The sequence below is a fragment of the Peromyscus californicus genome, unplaced genomic scaffold (assembly GCF_007827085.1).
Source record: "Peromyscus californicus insignis strain IS unplaced genomic scaffold, ASM782708v3 Scaffold_8__1_contigs__length_139910024, whole genome shotgun sequence".
In the NCBI taxonomy this organism is placed as follows: domain Eukaryota; kingdom Metazoa; phylum Chordata; class Mammalia; order Rodentia; family Cricetidae; genus Peromyscus; species Peromyscus californicus.
In genome coordinates, this window is record NW_026294606.1 from 107,399,805 (window position 1) to 107,425,773 (window position 25,969).

Here is a 25,969-nt window from a genome sequence, read left to right on the forward strand (position 1 = left end):
GCACCATGGGAGTGCTGGGAACTGAACATGGGTTCCCAGGAAAAGCAGCCAGTCCTCTTTAACCAATGAACCATCTCCCCAGACCCTCTACTACAAATCTTTAATTTCTATCTTTAAGGTTTCTCTTTTATGTTTTGTTAAAGGCTTACTGTGTGTGTGAATGTATTTCTGTGTGGGGTATGTGCATGTGAGAGCAGTTCCATGTAGAGGCCTGAAGAGGCAGTTGGATTGTGGAGCTGGGGTTACAGGTTGTTACAATTGTCAGCCAACTTTCTTGGGGTCTTCTCTAAGTGCAGGATGCTTTAAACACAGAGCCTTCTCTCTCGTCCCCGAGCTTTCTTTCTATGAAGAAAATGCCTCTTCAAAACTCAGCCTTGGCTTGTGGATTTCCCTTTTTGAGTTCCTGAGACAAGGACCTGGAACTAACTCCTGTGTTATGCACGCCTGAGATGAGAAAGTCTGCTGTGCACGCCGAAGAACACCATTAGTTCCTTTCTCCGTTTCATTCTTAGGACTCCAGGCTTCTACTTACACATCTCCTTCCTTGGATGTCTGTTGGAGTCTTCACTCTTCCCTCAGGAGGATGACTCCCTTTCAGGGTGGGTAGAACCTCTAGTGCAGTGGTTCTCAACCTGTGGGTTGTGACCCCTCTGGGGCCTTTCCCTTAGCACCGAAATTTCCAGGAGTTTCTGTGGGATGAATAGCACTGGACAAATGTTGTCCAACTTTTAGTACAAAATCCATTTAAAGAGAAATTTTCTTTCCAAGAGGTGTTTATTGATGGAAAAGAAAAGTAGGCTAGAAAGCCGAAAAGGGGAAGGTGTAGAAAGGCCTGGCTGTAAAGCTGGCTGCCATTCCTGACCGCGGGTGTCGCCGTCCAGTCACTTCTTTTTCTTGCCCTTTTTTGCCTTCGCCTGCTTCTTCTTCTGCTTGGCTTTCAGCTTTGCCTCCCTCTGCTTCTTCTCCTTCTCCTCCTTCTCCTTTTGCTTTGCCTCCTCTTCTTCTTTCTGCTCCAGCAGTAATTTGAGGTTCGGGTCTGGCATCTTGCCGAACTTGTCTGGAGCAAGCACATGGAGCTTTCGGAGCTTCCTGGGTTTGAAGTGTCTCCTTTGAAGACAGAGGTCAACGAGAGCAAAAAATGCGGCAAGTGCCATAAGAACCTAGGGAACAAGTGGATCTTCATTATTTTGACTGTCCACCTAGAAGGCAGGCACAGATTCCATTCTTGGTCTCTCATCTGAGGTGATGCACAGTGTACCCCAAAACACCTCGATCCTAGACCCTCCTTCGGTCTGCCCTCCCTGGTTTCATGCCCAGTGTCCCCATCATCTTTCTTTTTCCTTTCTTTTCACGTACATGAGAGTCACAGGTGACTTGGCTGCCTTCTTAGACACCACGTTTAAAAAGGTGTCTTCTGCATTAGAAACATTTACCAACTTCTTAAATTTGCTTTGATCCCAAGCTTTGTTTGTTTGAGACAGGGTCTCATGTACCCCAGGCTGGCCTTGAACTTACTATTGTGCCAAGGATGGCTTTGGACTTTGGATCCTCTGCCTCTACCTCCTGAGTGCCAACATTGTAGATAGGCATGAGGTACTACAGTAAGTTTTTGAAGTGTCATAGATCAGGCTAGACCAGCTCTCTATAGACTCAGCAGCAACCTAGCCCATGATCCCAGGATTTTTGTGACAGTGATTTAGGACACCCACAGATTAGCAGAAACACCTCACCAAAGCCATAATGTAGGTGACTGTCAATTCACTTTTAGACTTCACACCAAAGACTATGGCGCCTGTGAGGAACACACAGGTGAAGAGGTCGTTCAAGAGGTCCTGAAAGTGGGAGAGATAAGCTGGTCTTAGATAGATGTGCCCCATGCACCCCAGAAACAACACAGTATCCTCCATGTAACCATGTTCAAATGTCCCCCCACCCTGATAATTTAAAATATACAAAGGCAAATATGTTTCTGGCCAAGCAGATCAACCAGCGGCTCCCTGCTGGCCTCTGTGAGTGGAGCACACAGTCCAAACTTAACTGCTGTCTGCCCAGGTGAGCCACAAGATACCATCTTGCCTAAAACACCAGGGATCCGGTGCCTATCAGTAGTCATGTAAATAAATGCATAGGCTACTTGATGGTATCTCTGTTAGGTACTTCCCCTCATCATTTCTGTACTCTCCTCTCCAGAGCTTCCGTGAGCAGTATTGCTGCTGCCAGGAGGCTCTCTGACTTAACTCTGGGAGCCTTGCTGCTCCCTCTACACCCAACCCTGCCTTACCCCCTGGACCACCTTCCTTGATTGCTTCCTCCATTATTTTTTTCTTTTCATTCCTTGGGGATTTGGTCTTCCTTTACCACATACAAGCTTTCTTCTCCCAACACAGAATAAAACCAACCAAAATTCTATGTATTTGTGCCCCTTGTCCCATTTTCTATTAGTTGTGTTTTATCTTAGAGTGTCCAAATTTGAAATTGTTTTTAATTTAGTGGAATGTACAATCTCTCCTGCCAATATTCCTAGGTACTCTCATTGAATGTTCTGTCCAACTTTCTTTTACAAAAAGGTTTGCTTATTTTTATTTTATGTGTATAAGTGTGTTGTCTCCATGCACGTAATCATACCAAATGTGTGTAGTGCCTGAGAAGGCCAGAGAGGGCATTGGATTCCCTGGAGCTACAGCAGCTTGTGAGCTGCTTGGGTGCTGGGAACCCAACCTAGGTCCTCTGCAGAAGGAGCCAGTGCTCTTAACTGCTTAGCCAACTCACCAGCTGCTGTCCCAGGTTTTCAGTGCTACCTCTGTCATATACAAGTTGCAGTATGTGTGTCTGAATTCTCTGATCTATTCCTACGTTAGTATACTATTATAAAATACAATAGGCTGGGTGCCTTAAACAGCAGATGTTTATCCTCTCAGAGTTCTGGGTCTGGAAGGACCAAGAGCAAGGTCCCAGAGCACTCTCCCTGGCTGGAGACAACTGCCCTTCCCTCTCTATATTCATATGAACTTTCATACGAACTGTCTCTTCCTGGAATGATACTAATCATTTGGATCAGAGTCCCATCCTTAAGTTTTCTGTTTATTTTTAATTGCTTCCTCAAAGGCCCCATCTCAGGATATAAATCCAGGGAGGACACAAACATTCCACTGGTAATAATTCCATTAGTTAATCCACGATCTAGCACCAAATCTTAGGGTAAATCTGGTATCTCATTGGGAAAATCCATTCTTGTAGTTCTTTTCATTTTTCCAAAGAATTTTATTTGTAGTGTTTTTACTAGCTCATATTAGTTATACACAATGATGGGCTCATTATATTATATTTAGTAATTTATTTATTTTTACTTTATTTGTATTGGTGTTTTTCCTGCATGTATGTCTGTGTGAGGCTGTCAGATCTTGGAGTAACAGACAGTTGATAGCTGCCACATAGGTGCTGGGAATTGAACCTGGGTCCTCTGGAAGAACAGTCAGTGCTCTCAACCACTGAGCCATCTCTCCAGCTTCCCCATTATATTTTTATACATGTATATAAAGTAATCAATCACATTACCTCCCTCTCCCTGTCACCTTCTCTTTGTCTGTCTTCCCACTTTGGCTACTCTACTTCTTTCCAACTATCCTCACCTCCTTCCTCTTGTTACAATGCATTTGGCATCCTAGGACACTCCGTTGCATGTACTATGCATACATATTCCTCTCTGAACAATGCACCTAACAACCTGTAAGCAACCTGGGACCCCACCTGCATCAAACTACTAGTGGAGTAAGTTTCTTCTCCCCTTAATGACTTGGACAATTTCTACCCAAATTTATTCAGTACTGTGGAGGGTGATATGGAAGGTAGGAGTGCTGATCTGGCCTAAACTGTTTTTGGGCGCATGTGCAATAAGCTAAAACTGTGTTTTCAAGAGAACTTTTAGGAAGAATCCCCTATTTACTATCTTATGACTATGCATATTTGGAGTTGCATATGATTAAAATCAGATGCATTATGGGAAGGGATATGCCCATGAGCAAGGGCTTATATAGTCCAAGCCTATTAGTCTTAATAGAGAACCAACCACCCAAATTACACCCTTTGTAAGCAAACTCCTCCCCCACTTGAACCCCATAAAGGAAGTCCCAAACAACAACTGAAGGAGGCCCCAAGCAATAACTGGGGCCCTTGATTACCTTCACTTGGGTAGCTGCTGTCAGTCTTGACTGGGTATCTGCCTGTTCAATAGCTGCACTTTGAACAGAGATTACTGTTTACTTTGCAGTCTCTGTGGGCTTGAATAGGAGGCTAAGAAGCCAAAAACACCTTGCCAGACCTCCACCACCAGTAACAGTATAGGCTAACCTGGCCTCATACTTGCTATGTAACTGAGGCTGGTTTTGAACTTCTGATCTCTTGCCTCAACCTTCCAAGTGTTAGAACAGAGGTGTATGTCACCACATCTGGTGGCAGACGCTTCATTTATTTTCAGTCATATCTTAGCATATGGATTTGAACCTGAATTCTTTAGCTGTCTGATAAGTTAAAATGTCCAATGCCCTCTTACTATTATTCAGCAGTTTCTTTCTTTATTAAACATTCTCATGGCTGGTGATGGTGGCACATGTCTTTAATCCCAGCACTCAGAAGGCAGAGGCAGGCAGATTTCTTGAGTTCAAGGCCAGCCTGGTCTATAGAGTGAGTTCCAGGACAGCCAGGGATACACAAGAGAAACCCTGTCTTGAAAAACAAAAACAAAAACCCAACAAAAAGACAAACAAAACAACAACCAAACATTCTCTTGGTTGCTCTAAGTTACAAGTAAGATTTCTGAAAAGTTTGTTGCCAGTTTTTCCCCAGTTTAACCATTGCTACTGTGGAGGGACAAAGTTTTGGGTTTCTATATTATGCCATATTTAGATGATGTCAGTTTCATTAAATGTAGAAAGTTCTTGGTTTTGATCACTTTAAATGTTTCTTCTCCAGTCTCTTGTATGGAATTCTGATTTTGTATTCTGTGCCTCATCTTCTCCTTCATGTTCCTTCTGTTTGTCTTTCAGGGCTAGTTCTAGATAATCCTCCCACACCTGTCAACTCCTTCATTCTCTCTTGAGTTGTGTCAGATCTGCTCACTCATTCTGTATATGTATTCATTTGTATTTATTTTATATGCATGAGTGTTTTGCCTGCATGTGTATATGTGTATCACATGTGTGTAGGTGAGTGGAGGCCAGAGGAGGGTCAGATCCTCTGAAAGTCAAGTCACAGGAGGCCAAAAGCCACCTGATATGGGTGCTGGGAACTGAACCCAGGTCCTCTGTAAGAACAACAAGTATTCTTAACTACTGAACAATCTCTCTAGAGACATTCCAGCTCTCTCAACAACTTTTTGTTTAGACAAGGTCTTGCTTTGTCTCAGGCTGGCCTCAAACTCACTCTGTAGTACAGGCTGGCCTTGAACTCTTGAGCCTCCTTCCTCCGTCTCCTGAGTGCTGGGATGACAGATTGTGCTAACGCACTAGGCCCTGATCTGTTTTTTAACTCATCTGTTCACATTTTTACTTCAAGAATTATATTTTCTATTGTAGACATTAAACTACGCACTTTAAAAATTGTTTATTCTGTCCCTATAATCTTTTTGTTGTTGTTTGTTTTTCAATATAGAGTTTCTCTATGCAGCCCTGGCTGTCCTGGAACTGGCTCTGTAGTCTAGGCTGGCCTCTAACTCAGACATCTGCCTGCCTCTGCCTCCCAAGTGCTGGGATCAAAGGTGTGTGCCACTACTGCCCAGTGTTATAGTCTTATTTTTATCTGCAATCATTTAAACAGCATTGATTATGTTCTCACATCACAGCTCATCTATGGTCTCTGAGTCTCAGGATTCTATTCTTCCAACTTGTTTCATTTATTTATCTTTTGATACCAAATTTTTGCTATGAGTCCAGGATGGCCTTGAAATCAGTTTTCCTGTTTTGCTTTTGAGTGTTAGGATTATAGACATATCCTATGGAAACATGGACCATGTATGCCAATTTTTGATTCTTAGTTTGGAGCATTTTTTTGTTTGTTTGTTTGTTTTTCAAGACAGGGTTTCTCTGTGTAGCTTTGCGCCTTTCCTGGAACTCGCTTTGGAGACCAGGCTGGCCTCGAACTCACAGAGATCCGCCTGGCTCTGCCTCCCGAGTGCTGGGATTAAAGGCGTGCGCCACCACCGCCCGGCAGTTTGGAGCATTTTTAAAAGACCAAGTATATCACAAATCACATGCTTTGGCTGTGGTTCTGCATTTATTTCTGTTATGAGTTCATAGGATGTGATTAGAACATCATCAGCCCAAGGCATGTGTTTTCTAGACTCTGGGCAGCAAAAAAATTCAGATTCCAAATCTATGCAAGGGAAAGCTCTTAGCTTTCCCATTCTCAAAGAAAACCCAGGCCTCCTGTCCCCACTCCCACAGGTCAAGTATAGATCAATGTTTCCTGCTTCTTTGTGCTGGCAATGTATGTATGTCTTCCTTCTCCATCTTTCCTCTATGGATGCAGTATTCCCCAGGTGCTGGCTTGATTCCTTAGGCCTCTGCTTGGCTTTGGCTTAAGGCCTTGTGCTGGCTTGTTTTATGTCCACTTGACATGAACTAGATTCAACAGAGAGGAGGGAGCCTCAATTGAGAAAATGTCTCCAAAGATCCAGCTGGGGGGCATTTTCTTAATTAGTGATTGGTGGGAAAGGGTCCAGCCCATTATGGGTGATGCCATCCCTGGGCTGGTGGTCCTGGGTCCTATGAGAAAGCAGGCTGAGCAAAGCATGGGGAGCAAGACAGAAGCAGCACCCCTCCATGGCCTCTGCATCATGTCCTGCCTCCAGGTCCCTGTCCTACTTAAGTTGTTCTTCTTTCTCTTTTTTTTTTTTTTTGGTTTTTCGAGATAGGGTTTCTCTGTGTAGTTTTGGTGCCTTTCCTGGATCCCGCTCTGTAGACCAGGCTGGCCTCGAACTCACAGAGATCCGCCTGCCTCTGCCTCCCCAGTGCTGGGATTAAAGGCGTGCGCCACCGCCGCCCGGCCCTGCTTAAGTTCTTATCCTGACTTCCCTTGATGATGAACTGTGATGTAAAAGTATAAACTCAATAAACTCTTTCCTCCCCAAGTAGCTTTGGTCATGATGTTTTGTCTCAGCGATAAAAACCTAAACTAAGACAGGCCTCATCTCTTGTCTTGAGAGTATTGGAAAATCCATATCTCAAGTTCCTGAGATGGTACCTCATGAGTCACTCCCAACAATCTACAGCTTGTATTGTCATTACTTCCATTTTTCATCTCGAGAACCTTTGCATCCTATCTCTATTCCTTCCCTCTTCTTCCTCCTTCTCCTCCCTCCATTCCTTCCTCTCTCCCTCACTCCCCCTTTCTTCCCTCATTTCTCTTCCTTCCTTTTTTCTAGCTAGGCTATTTAGTGAAAGCAATATTGGTTACATTTCCATCACTATGTTTATGTTAAGTAGAGGAGGATTGACTTTCATGTTTGGTGGACGTTATTTTACTGGATCTTTTCAGTCTCTTCACTGGACACATAGTCTCCATCTTTTTGTCTTCTGTGCATTCTGTTTCCAAGAGTTTTCATTTTAGTCCCATCTCCTTCCTTCCTGTACTGGAGGTCTTCATGAGGACTGATGGATCCCTGGACACTAACAGCTTTTAACAAAAGGGCAGATAGGTAGGTGATCACAGCATTCAGAAGCATATTTCATTAAGTTTTGATTTTTTTTTCTTTCTTGCTATTTACTAGTTGCGTTGAGTTGAAGGGCAGGTTATTTGACTTTTGGCAATTCACTTGCTGGTTTGTAAGGGTAATGAAATGGAGGAACAGAGGTCTCTAGAGGTGGGTAATGAACAAAGGGAGTTGGAAGCTGAGGTGTTAATTGGCTATGAGGGAGTTAGGTGGGTACACTTGGTGATTCTATTGAGTGAGGTGAGGGAATTCGAGTCATGAACCCTAAGACACAATGGCAAGATGTTTACATGAGTTCAATCTCCCTACAGATTGTTACAGACCCTGAGGTACAGATAAAGGACTAGAGGAATGGACGCTTGAGTGACTTACCAAGCTCAGCCTCACCCCATTGGGTGACTATTTCAGGTTGACCATGCTTCTGAAACATTCTTTATTTTCATCAGAGACCTGATATTGTTTTAGTCATGCTTGAAATTTGCTTCACTTTACCTTACTGGTTTATGCAGAGTTTGATTTTCTTTTTTGAATCCTGGAATGATATTCCAATGAGATGTATACCAGCAAAAGCATTAGCAGAAATGGCTGGTTGTTACAGCCTTCCCTATTTGTGAGACTAGCAAAGCCTCGGTGCCTATTTCTGTGACCCAACACAGGCAGGTTTGGGGATCATTTCTGTCTGGCTTCCCCTCTACAACCCAACTTCCCAGCCTGAGCTCTGGTAGAGGAGGCAAGGTTGTCTTTTTCCAGGCGCTAGAATGTGATTGGCACCACCTTTCCTACAGTCTTTACTTACAGTCACAGGCCAGTAGATGAAAGTAGTATATCTGCTGATGGCGAAGGTGTAAAGGAACATGAAGAAAGCAAAAAAGGACAGTTCCATAGTGAGGACCAGGACCAGGAGTGGGTGTGCGGAAATTGATTCAAAGCGGTTGAGTCCAGCGATCATGAAGCCCTGGGTGGAAAAATACATACACCTGAGCTGCTACAAGGTCTCTCCCCGACATCTGAGGCCCTCCCCTCCACAGACACCCCTAGAATTCCAATCCAGCTTACGATACTCAGGGTCTTGATCACGGCGTGTCCCCCGAGCCAGAAATCTTTATTGCAGTCTTTGAATTCCCACTTGTAGCGATCAAACCCCTTTCTTGTGCCCACATCATCCTTGGGCTGTACTTTGTGCTGGCCAGGCACTGCCATGGTAAGCAGTAGTTCTCAATTTCTCGGGGCTCAGACTTGCCTGCAGTCCTTGAACAGGCCCAGCTCAAGAGAGAGCCTGGTGTCTTCAGACCTGTTCAAGGGCGGCGCTCAACTGACCGCTGGGACTGCAGAATTCTAACGCTTATGGTTGGTCAGCGCGAGCACCTCATCTCATGGACCAGCAGGATTGCGTCGACCCTGGCAGAGGCCTGAAATTCCCACCCTCCATGCAGCAACTTGCGCTAAGCCCCACTGGTTCTAGTGTGGCGTTCCTTGAAAAGGAGTCCCAGTTGTGTGGCTATTGCTCCCTGAGGTCCTGGCCCTCCTAACCTCCTGGGGCAGCCTTGTGGAGGAGTGGGAGGGGTAACGCGACTTTTAGACAAGGCCACACGAGGAAGCAGAAGTGTTGCCGACTTAACAGCCCTGTCTTTATAGTCACACACGTGGGCTTGGGAGCTCATGATGGCCTGGAGGGAGTGATTATACTTGGAGTCTCTGCTAAATGCTGGGAAGGGCTGGGTGACTTCAGCATAGCTTCTGCCTCAGTGGGGCAGTGGAGGGCTTAGTTTACATTCCCAGGGCTTTTTTCCATGTTATTCATGTTCTTGATGACCAATAACGCATCGATGAGACACAAGATTGCTGCTGAGAGGCACAGGATCTGTCAGACATAAGACAGGTGGGAAGTAACGGTCAGATTACTTTACAACTAGCACAGCGTCCATTTCTCATTCCTGTTCCTATCGGAGGAGGTCAAGAGCTGCAACAGTCCCTCCTGACTGCTGTAGGTCCGGTTTGTCTTTCCAAGAGAAAGGGAAACATTGGAGTTTGCTGCCCACAGTGGCCTGATCCTATGACTTGCTATTATAACAGTGGTTCCCAACTTGTGGGTTGTGACCCCTTGGACCTAATGATCCTTTCACAGGGGTCGCCTAAGACGAGTGGAAAACACAGATATTTACATTATGATTCCTAACAATAGCTAAATTACAGTTACAAGGTAGCATTGAAAATAATTTTATGGTTGGGTGTCACCACAACATGAGGAACTGTGTTAAAGAGTAGCAGCATTAAGTAGGTTGAAAGCCAGTGCATTAGATAATGACCTTTGCAGTTCTGAGTTGAGTGTCTGGCAGTTGATCCTGAGTGGTGAATGGTCTGGAGCTCTCTGAGGAGGGGACAGATTTGAGATTCAGAAAACGCACCTGCAGTTACTATGAGATGAAGGGAGAGTGAACCTGGATAAGGCAGGAAGACATGGAGGTGGGCTGATGCCAGTCCAGGCAAGAAGAAATGAAGGAGGGAGTGTGGGGGGACCATGGCAGTACAAAGCTCAGTTGATGAGTTGCCAGATTGGGACCAGGGATGGTAGCACCTGGTATTCCAGCCATGGATGTTTCTCTTTGTGGGCTACCTGATGACAGATTCTTAGGAGGCCTTGTTGCAGCCCCTGTGTGAGTTTCTCAGGGGTAAGGGCTCTGTTTCCAGTGCCCAACTCTAGCTTGGCACAATGCAGTGGGATTAACAAATGTTCTCCAATTTATGAAATGAAGTTAAAGAATTTAAATCCTTTTTAAAAGTTTCTACATTTCTTTCTTTGGTGTGTGTGTGTGTGTGTGTGTGTGTGTGTGTGTGTGTGTGTGTGTGTATGTGTGTGTGTGTAGGCCTGTACATGCCACAGCATGTGTTTGGAGGTTAGAGATAACAGGTAGGAGTCAGCTCTCTTTTTCCATTGTGTGGATTCCAGTGCTTGAACTGGGGTCATCATGCTTAACGGCAAGTACCACTGAGACATCACCCCTGTCCTAAACTGTTTTCTTTTCTTGGTTAATTTCTGTCTACATTATTGAACCAAGTCCAAGTTCCATTTCCTTACTCTTCCTATTCTTTAAACATTTGATTTGCTATTTCTTACATTCTTCCATTTGATATGGATTTAGGCTCAGTTCATCTAAGCTTTGTGACTCATGACAAAGTATTTAACCTCAGTCTAAGGACATACCCAGGTGTCTGTAAACCTGAATGTTTAAAGTTAAGTCAGGGACCAGGGAAGTGGTGCTGTTGGCATAGTGTTGGCCTGGCATGCACAAGGCCCTGGGTTTGATCCCCAGCACTGCATAAACCAAGCATGGTGGTGCATACCTATAATCCATCAGGGGAATAGGGTTTGTGTAGAAGCAGGATAATCAGAAGTTCAAATTTATCCTCAACCACAGAGCAAGTTAGAGACTGGCCTGGATTGGAGACCTTATTTATAAAGGTCTAAGACTAAGGAAGTGCCTAGACTGTGCTGAGCACACACTAGGTACTTCACCATAGGCAGGATCTCTTCCTCCTTGGACAAGCAGAGTTACCCAATTTCAAAAGCCCCCACTTTATATCTGTGTTTAATATAGTTCTCTAGCCAAGAAAAACCAAACTGATAGTGTGGTGGTTTGCATAAGAAGGGCCTCTGCAGGGTCATGTATTTGAATGTTTGGTTCCCAGTTGGTGAACTGTTTAAAAAGGATTAGGAGGCATTTCCTTGTTTGAAGAGGTGTGTCATTATGGGTGGGCTTTGAGGTTTCAAGAGTCCAAGTCAGGCCTAATCTTATTCTTTTCCTGCTGCCTGTGGATCAGATGTGAGCTCTCAGCTCCTGCTCCAGCCCAATGCTTCTCTACCTACCGCCATGCTCCAAACCATGATAGTCATGGACTCATCCTCTGAAACTGTAAGCCAGACCCCAATCAAATGCTTTCTTTTATAAGTTTCCTTGGTCATGGAGTCTCTCTTCACAGCAATAGAATGATAACCAAGACTCCTATTTATAAGATTATTTTCTTTCAGTATTTTATATGTAGTGTATATTATTTGCAAAAGTTATTCTGTAGACTCAAAAACTTATTTGGAGAATATGTTTTGTGAGATTTAGGTTTTGGCAACTTGATATCATTTGAAGATGTCCCTACAAGAAAGAGAAGGGGGTCTGGAGAGATGGCTCAGTGGTTAAGAGCACTTGCTGCCCTTGTAGAGGACCCAGGTTTGGTTCCCATGCCCCATGTGGAGGCTCACAGCTGTCTTTAACTCCAGTTCCAGCAGATCCAAAGTCCTCTCTTGATCTTCACTCTTACTTGCATGTGTGTACACATACCTACATACAGGCACACACACACACACACACACACACACACACACACACACACACACACACACACACGAAATTAAAAATAAGTCTTCTCTATCCTGTTAATGACACCATGATGGCCTTCCTTTTTCAGGGTCCTGATATAGTCTATTTATATTTGTTTTTTTTTTTCAAGACAGGGTTTCTCTTTGCAACATTGGCTCTCCTGGAACTCTCTCTGTAGACCATACTGGCCTCAAACTCACAGAGATCCTCCTACCTCTTCCTCCTTGATGCTAAAATTAAAGGTGTTTGCCACCACTACTGGCTATATTATTTTCAATTTAAAACATGTGTATGACTTTATTTGTCTGTGTATGTATATGCACTTGTGTGGGACTTGGAGATATATTGTGGATTGTTAGACTTGGTGGTAGATGCCTTTAACCTCTGGGCATCTATCTCACTGACCCCAGACCACTGTTCTTAAATAGATTCATAGAGGCCTCTACTTACCCCTCCAACATAGGACCAATGCTTTCTTTCTTTTTCTTGCATTGTTAGTATGGCAACTACTCCAAGGAACACAGTTGAAATGATACTGTTGATAAGATCCTGCAATGCAGAGTTGAAATTGGTCAACTGTAAATGAGAATGTAATTTCCAAATATTCAAACAGGTCAGTTACCCATCTAAGAGTGGATACCTTTTAAACACTTTCTCTTTGATTGACAGGGACCTTCAGGGGTATAATTATGGTTTTCAGAGATTTGAGTCTATGTGATTTTAAGGTCTTGGATAGGACTTTGTAGAAATAGGTTTGATTTCATTAGAACATCATTAGGGACATTAACATTTCTATAGGCATATATATATACATATATATATATATATGTGTGTGTGTGTGTGTGTCACACACACACACACACACACACACACACACACACACACACACACACACAGCTGTCCTATGTGGGTGCTGGGAACTGAGCTTGGGTACTCTGTGGAGTCTTAACCTTGGAGTCATCTCTCCATCCCCTTCCATGGCTTTTCTTAAAGGTATAGCAATTCTAGATTCTGTGGTCTAGGACTGGCCAAAAATGGCCCTCCATAACATGACTTTTTTTGAAGTTTTATATTTTAATGTGGATTCTTTATTTTATCCCATAACTTATTTATTTTAATATATGTAAACATATGGGTTTGAGGGTAAATTTTATATTAGTAGTTCATTCATTCAATATATTCCTATATCCATAGGTAAAAATTAATGCTCTAGAAGTTGGATTATGTTTATTATTTTGTGAGCCCATGTATCCTGAGAACACCTAAACCCATCTGAAGAGCAGACTTGATTTTCTGAAGTGAATGGCTGTGTTGTTTGCTCTCGTCTGAGACAAAGTCAGAATTAAATCAGCCTGATATATCTTCAAGTTCTGGGTTTTGTTTCGGTTTTTCAAGACAAGGTTTCTCTGTGTAGTTTTGGTGCCTGTCCTGGATCTTGCTCTGTAGAATAGGCTGGCCTCGAACTCACAGAGCTCCGCCTGTCTCTGCCTCTCGAGTGCTGGGTTTAAGGGCGTGCGCCACCACCGCCTGGCTTATCTTCCAGTTCTTATGTCCTTTGTTCTACGTTTTGGTTATAGGCTCTTCAACCCCAGGCCAGCCTGCCTCTTTGTGTACTGGAAGAGTGAGATGGATAGGAAGGGTTTCTCTTAGAGCGGGACACTACACTTTGATGGTAGAGTGACGATGGAGTCAGTGGGACCAGTGTGTGGACAGGGTCTACGGTAAAAAACAATGATTTGACCAGGTATATAACTGGAGGACTCTAAGTCTGTGTGTCAAACTTGGGTGTTATTCCTCAGGAGCTGTCCATCTTATGTTTTTTAACTTTAGTTACATTTTACTCATTGTATGTGTGTGTGGTGGGGGAGGGATGCACATGATACGCATGTATATTGAGGTCAGAGGACAACGTTTGGGAGTTGGTTTTCTCTTTCTACCATGTGAACCCCAGGTATTGAACTCAGGTCATCAGGATTGGTGACAGGTACCCTCTGAGCCATTTCCCTAGGCCTCACTTTTTCAAGTAGGCTATGCCATCTGGCCAGAGAGCTCCCAGGGATCTTCCTGTGTCTGTCTCCCCAGTGCTGACAAGCTTGTCTGGTTTTTGTTTGTTTTTTAACATGTGTTCTGGGATTGAACTCAGGTCCTCAAGCTTGCAAGTCTATCACTTTATCAAACGAACTATCTCCTCACCACACTCTTAATGGCTTAAGTGCTGGTGGCAGCCTGTCTGGGATATGAGCCTGTATGTAGAAAGAAGCCTGACCATTCAGTGTAAGAAACCGTGGTGACCTTAATGGCTCCCTTCAATGTGCCAAGCAATTCCTAGACTACTTCGTTTAACTATCACAAAGCAGCCATCAAAAGAATTGCTATGCTGTGTGTTTCTACAGAGAATGCAATAGCCATCTTGGGGAAATTTATTAAGTTGTTTACGATTGAACAACTACTAAGGAGAGGAGTCGGTACTGAACTCATTATTGACTCCCATCAAGAGCATGAACAGGAAAGAAGTCAGGAGCTATCTATCACCTTAGACTGCAAGTGCAGCGCCCATTTCCATCATTATCTGTGGAAGGCTTCTGAGTTCACATGATGTGGAACAAATAAGCTCACAGTGCTTTTGTGACTCAGGTCTTTGGCTGCCAATTTTTGGATGTGGGACCTGGGATCTTTTTTTTTTTTAAGCACCCCTCTGCCAGCCTACTAATTTTTTTATATGGGGATGATGATTGGGATTGATTACGTTGATCCGAGGGTTAAATGGAACACTGAATCTGAAACATTACATACTGTGCCTCTGGTAAGTACAGGCAGTGCATAAGATGTAGACTTGTGATATCTGCTCTGCAAATGTACAGAGAATGGACTTACTGCAAACTCTGTGTGTTCTTCCTGTTATGATTGGTGAGCCCAGAGTCCAGTCATGTCACCTGTCTCTGGAAAAGGTACTGATATCTTTACTATTGGTCAACATGAGGCCATAGGGCAAGGCTGCTGAGGTATAAGACTGAGCTGGATTCTGCTGGCTCAAAGAGAGGTGCCTGCAGAGGGGAGGCAGGCTGAGGCTAGACAGGAGTTCAAAGCTTAGTGGGAAACTTTGTACTTGATGATTGTGTAAAACAAGATACTCAAAGATGTGAATGAGAATTTGAGAAACAGAGTATAAAGCACTCAGGAAGCTGAGGTAGGAGCATCACTTCATGTTCAAGGCTAGCCTGGGCTACAGAGTGAGACTCTGCCTCAAAAACAACCAAACAAAATGAAAACAATGTTAACTTTTAAAAGCCAAAATGAGCTAGTTATGGTTCTAGGTCATTGAGAATTTGGACCAAAGCACATTGATAACAATATACTAATGAATAGATCTAGCTAATCTTTGGCACTCTGTCATAATTTTAACTCATTAGACTACTGCTCACCGTGCTTGGCTCAGGTTCCTCATGACAGTGGAATCAGCTCCTGATCTGTGATCTCCGGGAGCTGTGCTTTGCTCTCTACGTCTTTCTGTGCTAGTTCACATTTATTGAGCACTTACTGTGTGCCATGTACTGGGCCAAGGTAGTAATACGAGAAATTATTCAATTCTCACAAAAGACTCTTACTATTCCCAGTTTGTGGTACCTTGCTGAAGGGTTGTTCATCCAGGAAGTGGCTAGGACCCTCCTCATTGTGATGTCCACGGTCATCTTCTTTCTCTTATCCATTCCTTCCCTTCTTTTTTCTTTTCTTTCTTCCCTTTCTATTTTTATTCTTCTCCCCACTTCCTTTTGCCATAAGTACAGACTTTCCTGTCTGCCTCTTCTGGACATTGTGAGAAATGTCATCCTGCATGGCTGGGCTGAAGTTGCCATTGCACTTGGCTGTGCATAGAGGGGCCTCTGCCATCCCTACACATTCTTTCTTCTAAATACCCCAAAGACTCAGATCCCATCCTCTCACTAAAGTGAGATGAATGTCCCACTTGACTATCATTTACCACAAAGCTCCCCAATAATTTCAAGATGTCAAAACTAAAATTATAGTTAGCAAAAAAAAAATGTACTTTTAATTGCTGGGCATAGTGATGTGCACCTGTAATCCCAGCATGCAGGAGGTGGGCTAAAAGGATCAGGAGTCATTCTTGACTATATAGTAAGCTCAAGGCTAGCCTGAACTACATACATGAGACCCTGTCTCAAAGCAATCAAGGGAAAAAAAGAAAACTATGCCTTTTAGGATTGCATGCTGCTAGGCATAATGGCGCACACCTTCAATCCCAGCACTGGGGAGGCAGAGGCTGCCTGATCTCCGTGAGTTTGAAGACAACCTGGTCTATATAGGGAGTTCCAGTACAGCCAAGACAACATAGTGAGACCCTGTCTCAAAAAACAAACAAACAACAACAATGAAAAGATTGAATGCTTAGTTTGAAAATTTTCTGAATATTAGAAAAAAATTCATTAACTTGAAAAGGAAGTTAAGGGGACCTTCTCACATGGTTATACCCGAGCATATAAAGATGCCTTTGGTACTTTCAGAATCATCATCTCTCTAGAGTTTCAGGTTAAAGTGTGTTTATTATGTAGAAAGAGCTCTTTCTAAGCCAGGTGTCTGTGCACACCTGTAATCATAGCACTCAGGAGGCTGAAGGAGGAACTTAAGCTTGAGACTAGCCTGGACTACACAGGGAGTGCCTACCATAAAAACAAAGGCCAGGAGAGATGGCTCAGTGGGTTAAATCCCTTTCTTCTCAAGCCTGACAGCATAGGTTTGATTCTTTAACCCATGATGGAAAGAGAGAATGAATTTCTGAAAGTCATCCTCTGAACTCTGCACCTCTGTCCTCACACATCCACACCAAAAATAATTAACAACAACAACAACAACAAGAGTGATTTCTACTGGAAAATGTCTCTTCTTGACCAGAACTCAATTGCTCTGACCATATAGTAATATATAGAAGTGTTGAAAGTACATGCTATTCATCCAGGAGAGTGCAAGTTTTTGTTTGCTTATTTGAGACAGCTATGTAGCCCAGGTGGGCCTTGAAATCACATTTCATCTGTGTGAGGTTCTCCAGTACCAGGATTACATGTGTGCCACAACTCTGGCCTTACAGTAGTTAGAATTCATGGTTTCCTTGGGTATATTGGCAGATGACATGAGCACATGTTAGATGAAGTCAACAGCCCTTAGACTGGAGACCGTGTCCCCAGCACAGAAAAAGGCTATCTGTGGGGAATGTGATACAGAGGCACATTCTACATTGCTAGAGGCTGAGAGCTGAGCTTGTACCTCTCGATATAGAGTCCCCATCATAGACTTCAAAGGAGCTGCTGACTGGAAACTTTGGGATCCCAAGTCCAGGTTCCATTATTCATCAGAGAGGGTGGCCCAGGAAAAATACATCAAAAAAACAAGACAAAACAAAAAACAAACAAACAAACAAAACCCCCAAAACTTAAATAGTCCTCATTGAAGCTGACTTCATGAGTGTGTGTGTGTGTGTGTGTGTGTGTGTATGTGTGTGTGTGTGTGTGTGTGTGTGTGTGTGTGTGTGTGTGTGTGTGTGTGTATGGGGAGTCAGGTGGGGGCAAAGGGTATTAGCCTTTCTATGTCCCTGATAGGTGGTAATCTTTACCCTCAGTATTTGTTTTTTTCTATTCCTAGTCAGAGACTCATGTAGCTGAGGCTAGCCTTGAACTTGGTATTTGAACTTCTGATCTCCCTGCTTCCTGAGTGCTGAGATGACAGGTGCATGCCAGCACACCAAGTTTACGTAGTGCTAGATATCAAACCAAGGGCCTTAGGTGTCCTAGGCAAGTCTATCCTGACTGAACTACATCCCTAGCTCCACCCTCAGCCCATTGTCAAACAAGAAGAAAAACGGGAGGTAAAAGAACTCTGTCCCTGTAGGGGCCTTTAAATTAGAAATTACCACTTACCTTCACCCTATACATTTTGTACCAAGTAATTTTGTCTGGAAAGAAAGGCTGGAAGGAAGTAGCTCTATGCACACTGGGTACCTGTAGACTGTGCAGAGGCCAAACCAGTTCTGGGACCTCCCCCACCTGTCTTGTGATAGATCCCACATGACTCCTGCCCCTTAATGCCAACACATCTCCTAGTCCCTCTACCTGCTACCGTGCTGAGTCAGCACCAATACCCTCACTAAAATGGCACATTTCCTGCCAGACCAGGGGCTCCCCATTACTACCCAGTGGTAACTAGTTGCACCAAAGTGGCATATGTCCTTCATCTTGTGGGACCCAAAAGGGGAAGACTAGAAAGGAAGGGAGAGGATAAGAGGCAAGAATTTGGGTCCTATTTTGAAGGGTTAGAAACACTTCAAGTCTGTTAGGTCATTCCCTCCTTGCCCAGCCATGTAGTGGTTTGTTATGTGTACACTTGTTCTTTGAACATCCCAATACCTGGACAACCTTAGTCATCCAGTTTCCCCATTAGACTCTGAGGAACTCATTAGGTATATTCCTGATGCTCTGCCAGACACTGGCCCATGCCCTGGAGAGCAATAGCAGGAAAAAGAACAGGGGCTCTAAATCCTACTCGGGGTTCTCATAGCCGCCTTCTGAGAAAAGAGGGCATTCTCCCATCAGATGGTTGTGGTTAGGAGAGCTGGCTGTGCTGGAGTTGATCAAAGGCCTGGAGTTTAAGAGCTGGCCCCGAGCTTCCCGTGACCACTGTGAGCAGAGGTTCTCTCATGGCCAGCACGTGCCCAAGAACTGCTTGCTAGCCAGTCTGACTGGGTTACTTCCCGGATATTTCCTATGTACCTTTCAGTGAGGCATAGTGTCTCATGCCTCTCTTTAGCTTTTCTTCTATTTCTTCTTAAATCTTGCCTGCTGGAGAGATGGCTCAGCAGAAGACCCGAGTTCAACTTCCAGAACCCATGTCGGGCAGCTCACAATGGCCTCTAACTTTAGCTCCAGGGGATCCAACACCCTGTTCTGGTCTCCAGGGGCACTCATTCGCTTGTGCACCCACCTCACCCCACTATGCATACACATCATTAAAAATAAAAAGTTAAAATCCTTCGAAAGAGTTGTTGTTTGTTTTTAAAATAAAGTCTTGGCATGGTACCCAAGTAGATCTTATGGCAGTCCCTCCAAGTTTCATGAGTTCCTGCTCAGTCACTCACACCTATATACACCCATCAGGGTACTGGCTTACACCTTCTGAGAAAATCACTAGGAAGCCAGAGAACATGGGGAAGGCATAGACATGTGGCTTCAGTGAGGTGGTTTGGGCTGAATGAAGCTGGAGAAACTGCCTCAAGATGCTAAAGCCTGTGAAGTCTGGGCTTTAGAGTCAGAGAGGCCTGACCTCAAGTCTGAGTTCCAGTGAAACCTATATATGGCTGTGGGCAACTTCATCTTCTCACTCCAGTAGTTTCATCTGTTAAGTAGGGAGTGGCAGATGGTCACAGCCCTACTGGATGGTTGGCAGGATCAAACGAAACAAAATATGAAAAGGCGTTTGGGGCGTGGCAAGTATTTAGAAATGCCCACCTTATATTCCCTTGAAAATTGCCATGGGTAGAGATTTTAGTTTCCCCCCAGAAACCTTCTGGTAGTTAATAGCTCCCCAAACTAAGGGCCTTCTGTGCAGCCAAAGATAGCAGCTCATGTTTCGTCAGTGTTCTGAGGCTGGTTACTCTGTGGGATAGACACAGTTCAGCAGCCTCTTTAAAAAAGCCTCATGCAGTTGAAGAGAACATCTGAGATCCAGCTCACCAGCAACCCACTCCACTTTAAGGTTAGAAATAATGTACTATAAGGAACTGAGGCTGGACTTGGGAGCACAGGCGTGTAATTCCAGTTGCTTAGAAAGATGTCAAGTTCAAGGCCTGCCTAGGCTACAGAGTAAGTTCAAGGCTAGCCTGGGAAATAAGCTGAGACCCTGTCTTAAAATGAGAAAAAATATAAAAGAGAGCTGAGGGGCTGGGGAGGTGGTTCAGCAGTAAACAGCATTTGCTGCTCTTGCAGAGGACCTGGATTGGGTTCACAGTGTGGTAGCTCACAATTGACTATTATTCCAGTTCCATGGGATCTGGCACCCTCTTCTGGCTTCTCTGGGCACCAGGCATGTTTGCAGTGCACTTTTACACAGGCTAGCAAAATACTCAGAGACATGAGTCTTGAAAGACAGAAATATAGCTCAGTGGTAGAGTGCTTTCATGGCATGCACAGGCCTTAGATTCAATTCCACACATAAACAAAGGGAGTGAGATGTGGAAGAGATGGGAGCCATGTCAGGATTGTTCACAGTAAGAGAGAATGGCCAAAACTATCCAATTACCTTATGGGATGTGGCAGCTTGTTTTTCTTTTCTGGATACCATGTACTGAGTGTGTACTTGGTGCTAAGTACTATGCCATCTTTATACACATTCCAATGTTACAGAAACCCTACGAGGTAGGGACTCCTCCATACACTTTCCCCTTTCTGCATTTCTTAGATGGGGAAAATGAAGCTACAAGGTCTTAGGAGTCTGATGACAAATGCTTGTAATCCCTGTACTCAGAAGGCTAAGGCAGGAGGATGCTATTTTTAAGGGCAGCCTAAGTTACCTTGTGAGTTCAAGTCTAGCCTTTTCTATATAGCAAAGACTTCTCTAACCCCTTTCAAACATCCTTCTGAAAAAACACAAAGGTCACAGAGCTAGTAAGGAAGGCCCCAAGACAAGGGACTGGACCTACTTTGGCCACTGGAGAACTAGGGGCCTCCAGGCCTAGCTTCTGGCATTCTCAATGGTAAAGAACATATGGAAAAAGCCACATAGCATCCTTTCCTGGATACCACCACCCTTTAAGATCGTGGCTCCTAGACCCATACAAATAAATTTTCCATAACTCTGTTATGCCAACTCTTGTTTGGGGTGGGCTATAAATCTACTTGGGTGACACTGTTTGAAAAGCAGAAACATACACTCTTTTACAAGCATCTCTCCTCTTCATTAGGACAAGGAGAAAATATGGCACGTGCTCATTCACACAAGCCCTTTGGGATGGACTCTGCACTTTCAGCTAAAAGCAGGAGACTGTCCTGAAAACAGAGGAGTCCAAGGGACCTTCCTGAGTTTTGGGTGGTTTCTCCCCGGGACAGGACAATACTCCGTCATAGCTCTGCTATGCTCTTGTCTAGAGATCTCTTTTGTCTTCCCTGCAAGAAAATGAGGACAAGCTTACTCTTGGGGTTATGAGCAAAGCTTAGCTTTGAATTATGAAAATGAACACTTACAAGCAAAGGCCATTGTATACAGATCAGCAAGTGTTGAAGGGTTACCAAATATACTATGATAAAAAATAGGACGATGCAGGTTTCCTGAATTGTGATTGCTACAAACATCTCATGGGCGCCACCAATGACGAAACAAACCACCGATGCTGCAATAATACACTGCAAGAAAAGAACAGGTTTGTTCAATGCGTGTAGCTATTTAGCACTAGCACATATTAACTGGCAGCATTTGTTACATTTAATTTGATTATACTGCAGTAGCCTGTATTTAAAAAAATGTGTGTGTGTGTGTGTGTGTGTGTGTGTGTGTGTGTGTGTGTGTGTGTGTGCGCGTGTGTACAAGTTTATGTGTGAGGGCATGAGTGTTATGGCATGCATGTAGCAATCAGAGGTCAATCTCAGGCAACAGGCCTCACTTTCCACCATGTTTGAGACAGGGCTTTTTGCTGTTTGCTGCCATGTCCTGTACTCAGGGCTATTCTCCTGTCTCTGCTTCCCATCTCACTGCAGGAATGCTGGGATTTCAGACTGTATCCTGCCTCATCCAGCTTCTGAATGGGTTCTGAGGGTCTGAACCCAGGAGGTCAGGCCTATGCAGGAGGCAGTTTTGTTCAGAGCCATCTTTCCAGGCCATGCCTGTGGTGTTTTCCACAAATTTTTTATTTTAATTGTTTTAAATTAATTATTTGTTTTTAGTACTGGGGCTTGAGCTCAGAGCCTGGCATACGCCAGGTAGGCATGCTACTGCCGAGTTACATTCCTAGCTTGCATTTTTCAATTTTTAATTAACTAATTAATTTTTCAGTGCTAGGGGTCAAACCCAGGATCTTCATCATGCTAGCCAAGCCATCTACTACTGAGCTACATTCCCAGACCTATTTAAAAGTGTTTTTAGACGTTAAATAATAAATGTAAATAAAGATTGAACTCAGAAAAGTTTTTAAACTTCTTTCCTCTTCTCTATCCAAACCTAGTCTCTCTCTGTTTTATTTTTCAGATAGGATCTCACTATGTAGCTCTGGCTGGTCTCAAACTCACAGAGAACCACCTGCCTTTGCCTCCTGAGTGCTGGAATTAAAGGCATGGGCTAGTCTGTCTTCTGAAAAAAAAATCACTACTACTGGTTTGTATTTCTGGAAGGAAACCCAAGTATGTATTGGTTAAGTTATGTTGATTTTGACAGAAATAGTGACGCAGAACCTTGGTTTTCTTTCTGTTCAGTTGATTACATCAGTCATTCACTGGGAGATGCTAGGATTTCCCCCAATGACTGAAAATGCAATCTTTGTCATATAATAAATTCTCAGATGTATTTGTGTCTCTTTTGAGTCTATTGTCTCATTGAGTTGTCAATTTTAAAGTACTTTTTAAAAAAATTGTGTGTGTGTGTGTTTGTGTGTGTGTGTGTGTGTGTGTGTGTGTCCATAGAGGCCAGAGAGGGTGTCAGATCTCTGGAGCTGGAGTTAAAGGGGATGGTGATCCAACTGACCTGAGCACTGGAAACAGAGCCCAATTAGAGCAGCAAGTACTCCGAACTACTGAGCCATTTCTCCAGCCTCTAGAGTACTTTTGGAATGTTAGGGTGGCTCATCGTATGTACTACTGCTTGACCCAGCCCTCTCAGTTTTCATTTTCAGACTGTTTGTGATACCCATGATTGTCTTGGTCGTGTCCCTACACTAAACCTGTTGACGTTTTAATTGAGAATTCATCTAACTTCTAACAACAAATTGTTATTTTAGTGTGTTTCCCTCTCTATAAAGTCTTAAAGTTTTTTTCTTATAGGTTTTTGTTCTTACTTCTTTGCCAAATATTGATCATTCTGATGGCTGTAGTGAAGAGAAACATTTTCTTTTTATTTTGTTTTTGAGAGAAGGTTTCACTATGTAGCTCTGGCTGTCCTGGAACTTACTATGTAGACCAGACTGGCCTCGAACTTACAGATATCTGTCTGCCTCTGCCTCCCAAATGCTGGGATTAAAGGAGTGCATTACTATGCTTGGCTTCTTACATTTTAGTTATTTATAGAAAGTTTTTTAGTCTACTAATTTGATTGCCACCCAGCTAAATGTTCTATATAGTCTCCCAGTGGATTTAAATTTTATAATCATATCAGTGGAAAGAAATATATCTTGCCTCTTTTCAAGTATTTTTTTCTTTTCCTTAATTATGATTAGTCATTGCAGAAAAGCCCCCACTAACGTTGGTAGGCATTGCTTTTCTTCTTTGTTTGAATAAGAATTTTTGTGATATTTTAAGTGAAGACTTTGCTAATTTGGGGGTAAAGATGTTTAGTTTTATAAGGGCAATGAAATCTCTATTCTTATTTTATAGGTCCCTTCTCTTCTTCTTCCTCCTTTCTGGGAACCAGAAACAAACATTCAAGTTTTTCACATGTCCTCAAACACTATTTAATTTAATCTCATAACCTTCACTTATAATATAGTGGGTTATTTTAAGAGTCCTAAGAGCAAATCATCCTTGTGTTTTGTGGTATATGTTTTAAAAATACATGGATATTTAAAAATAGATGGATATTTTTTGTTAATATGGTAACAGTTTTTTCCACTCTGGGATCCATCCCAAGACCTCACACTTGCTAAGTACCCTGGGCCTGAACATCAATCTTTGCTTTGGTGCGGAGAGATCTCTCTTTTGTGTTCTTTTTCTAAACCTGACAAGTGTTGACACCAGTGTTAGACTGACTTGGTAAAGTAGTCACTCAGAAAGGGTGATACAGCTCAGTGGTATCATGTCTGGCAAGTGCAAGGCCTTGGACTCAGTCTTCAGAAAAACACATCATTCCAAAGTGCCTGTTTCTTAAAAAAGCTTGAGCATCATCAAAATGATATCTCATGATCTGAAAGAGCTGACCCTAAACATGTCTGATCTGATTCACTTTTATAATGAAAAAACCCACTTGTTTATGTTTGTGTATTAGGTGGAGAGTGGGCGAATGCGAAGGTCAGAGGAGAATTTACAGGGATGGTCCTCTCCTCCCACCATCTGAGTTCAGGGGATTGAAGTCTGGTCTTCAGGATTGGTCATAGCAGCATTTACACACTGAGCCGCCTTACAGGCCCCTTGCTTTCCCTCTGCTTTTATATGTTGCTCTGTTTGACTTTCTCTATTTTGGGGTCTGTTTGGGTCATTAAACTTTCCTCCCCAGAAGTTTTATGCCCCCATCTGCAGGTCCTTTCACTTTCAGTGATGTTTAGGAGCATTTCCCCATTCTCATTTTAAGTCTCTGTTCTCTCTTTCCCTTTTCCTGGATTGCTGCCTGTTGTGTATGGCTTGAATAGGTCTTTTAGATGGCAGTCCTTATCAGTCGCACTTGCTGGTTTACAACTTTCTATTTACTCAGTACTTTCCTACTTTTATTTGTGAGAGGAAATCCTAAAAAAAGAAAAGGCAGGGGAAAAACCTACCAATTTAGTACTGAGAATTGTGCGATACTGGGGTGGTGGTGGCACCAGCACTTAGTTCCAACATTCTGGAGGCAGAGGCAGGCAGATCTCTATGAGCTCAAGGCCACCCTGGTCGACATAGTGAGCGCCAGGCCACAGAGGGCTGTATTGGTGATATTCTATCTCAAAAAAAAAAATGTTGGAAGAAAGGGAGTAAAAAACTGTGGCAAAGGGAGCTGTGGAGGACTTGCTCCAGCAGCACCTCTACACTCAATGCTGGAAGCCACCGCCCTCCCTCCCCTATCCATCCAGCTGGGCAGCTTCTGCTCACCATTCTCAAGACCTTCAACACTCCAGCAAATGAGAAGATAAAATGCTTTGAGCTGTCTCTGAGTCTCTTTGGGACCTTAGCCCGGCCCTCAGCCCGTCTTTTGAACGATGCACGGATCTTAATTTTCTTAGACACATGGCCAGGCGGCGCCTTCTGCCTCTGGGTGGGTTTCGTTGGTGGTAATTTGCTGACACTCTGTTCTCTGTGCACTGACCGTGTAGACCTACTGAATGATGTGGCACTCAGTGGAGGTTTTTTGGGAGGGGCAACAGAGGCGATAGACACCAGTGACTCCGAGTGTGAGGGAACATCCCCGAGTTCAGATTGTGATGTTGTGCGGCTGGGAGGGTGGATGGACTCACGGCTGAGCTCATGCCTGGTGGATGCAGGATTCATGGTGTATCCCAAGCCTGACTGTGTCAGGCTGGTCCTGGGGCTTCATTCGGCGCCCGTCCCCTGGGGAACCAGCGTCAACGGCTGCTGGCAGCCTATCCCGCGTGCACCTGCCCTTGATGGCTGCGGCCTAGCCTAGCAGTCTGGTATTCTTGTGGTGATCTGGGGAAAGGCGCTTTGCTTAGCCTGAAACTCAAACCAGCAACCGCACCTGCAGGAGCTGCTGACAGTCAACCCAGAGGAGAAGGGTTCTGTAGTCGTTTGCTGGGTATGCCTGGTCAGATTCCAGCTCTGAGCCATATACAGTAAGGCTGCTGGCAGAGTGCAGGGTCCAAAAATCTGTCAAGTTCCCACATCACCTAAGGGTTTGTGAGAAAACAGCATGACCAAAAGCAACTTGGGGAGGAAAGGGTTTATCTCATCTTAGAGCTTGAGGTCCATCATCTAGGCAAGTCAGGGTGGAAACTCAAGGCAAAAACCTGGAGGGAGTAGCTGATGCAGAGGCCATGGAGGAGTGTTCC

At 43.8% G+C, this 25,969-nt stretch overlaps 2 protein-coding genes across 2 annotated transcripts; both read right to left on the reverse strand.

Moving 5' to 3' along the window:
* Positions 1-881: 881 nt before the first annotated feature.
* Positions 882-8,934, reverse strand: LOC128104575 (CKLF-like MARVEL transmembrane domain-containing protein 2B). The gene is made up of 3 exons (XM_052729513.1): positions 8,762-8,934; positions 1,731-1,832; positions 882-1,160 (listed from the first exon to the last, which is right to left on the reverse strand). The coding sequence occupies exons 1-3, from the start codon at positions 8,903-8,905 to the stop codon at positions 882-884; spliced, it is 525 nt and encodes a 174-aa protein (XP_052585473.1). The 5' UTR covers positions 8,906-8,934.
* Positions 8,935-9,439: 505 nt separating this feature from the next.
* On the reverse strand, positions 9,440-25,451 carry Cmtm1 (CKLF like MARVEL transmembrane domain containing 1). Its single transcript, XM_052729515.1, has 4 exons — positions 25,056-25,451; positions 21,318-21,476; positions 12,526-12,624; positions 9,440-9,566 (listed from the first exon to the last, which is right to left on the reverse strand). The coding sequence occupies exons 1-4, from the start codon at positions 25,449-25,451 to the stop codon at positions 9,468-9,470; spliced, it is 753 nt and encodes a 250-aa protein (XP_052585475.1). The 3' UTR covers positions 9,440-9,467.
* Positions 25,452-25,969: the final 518 nt, after the last annotated feature.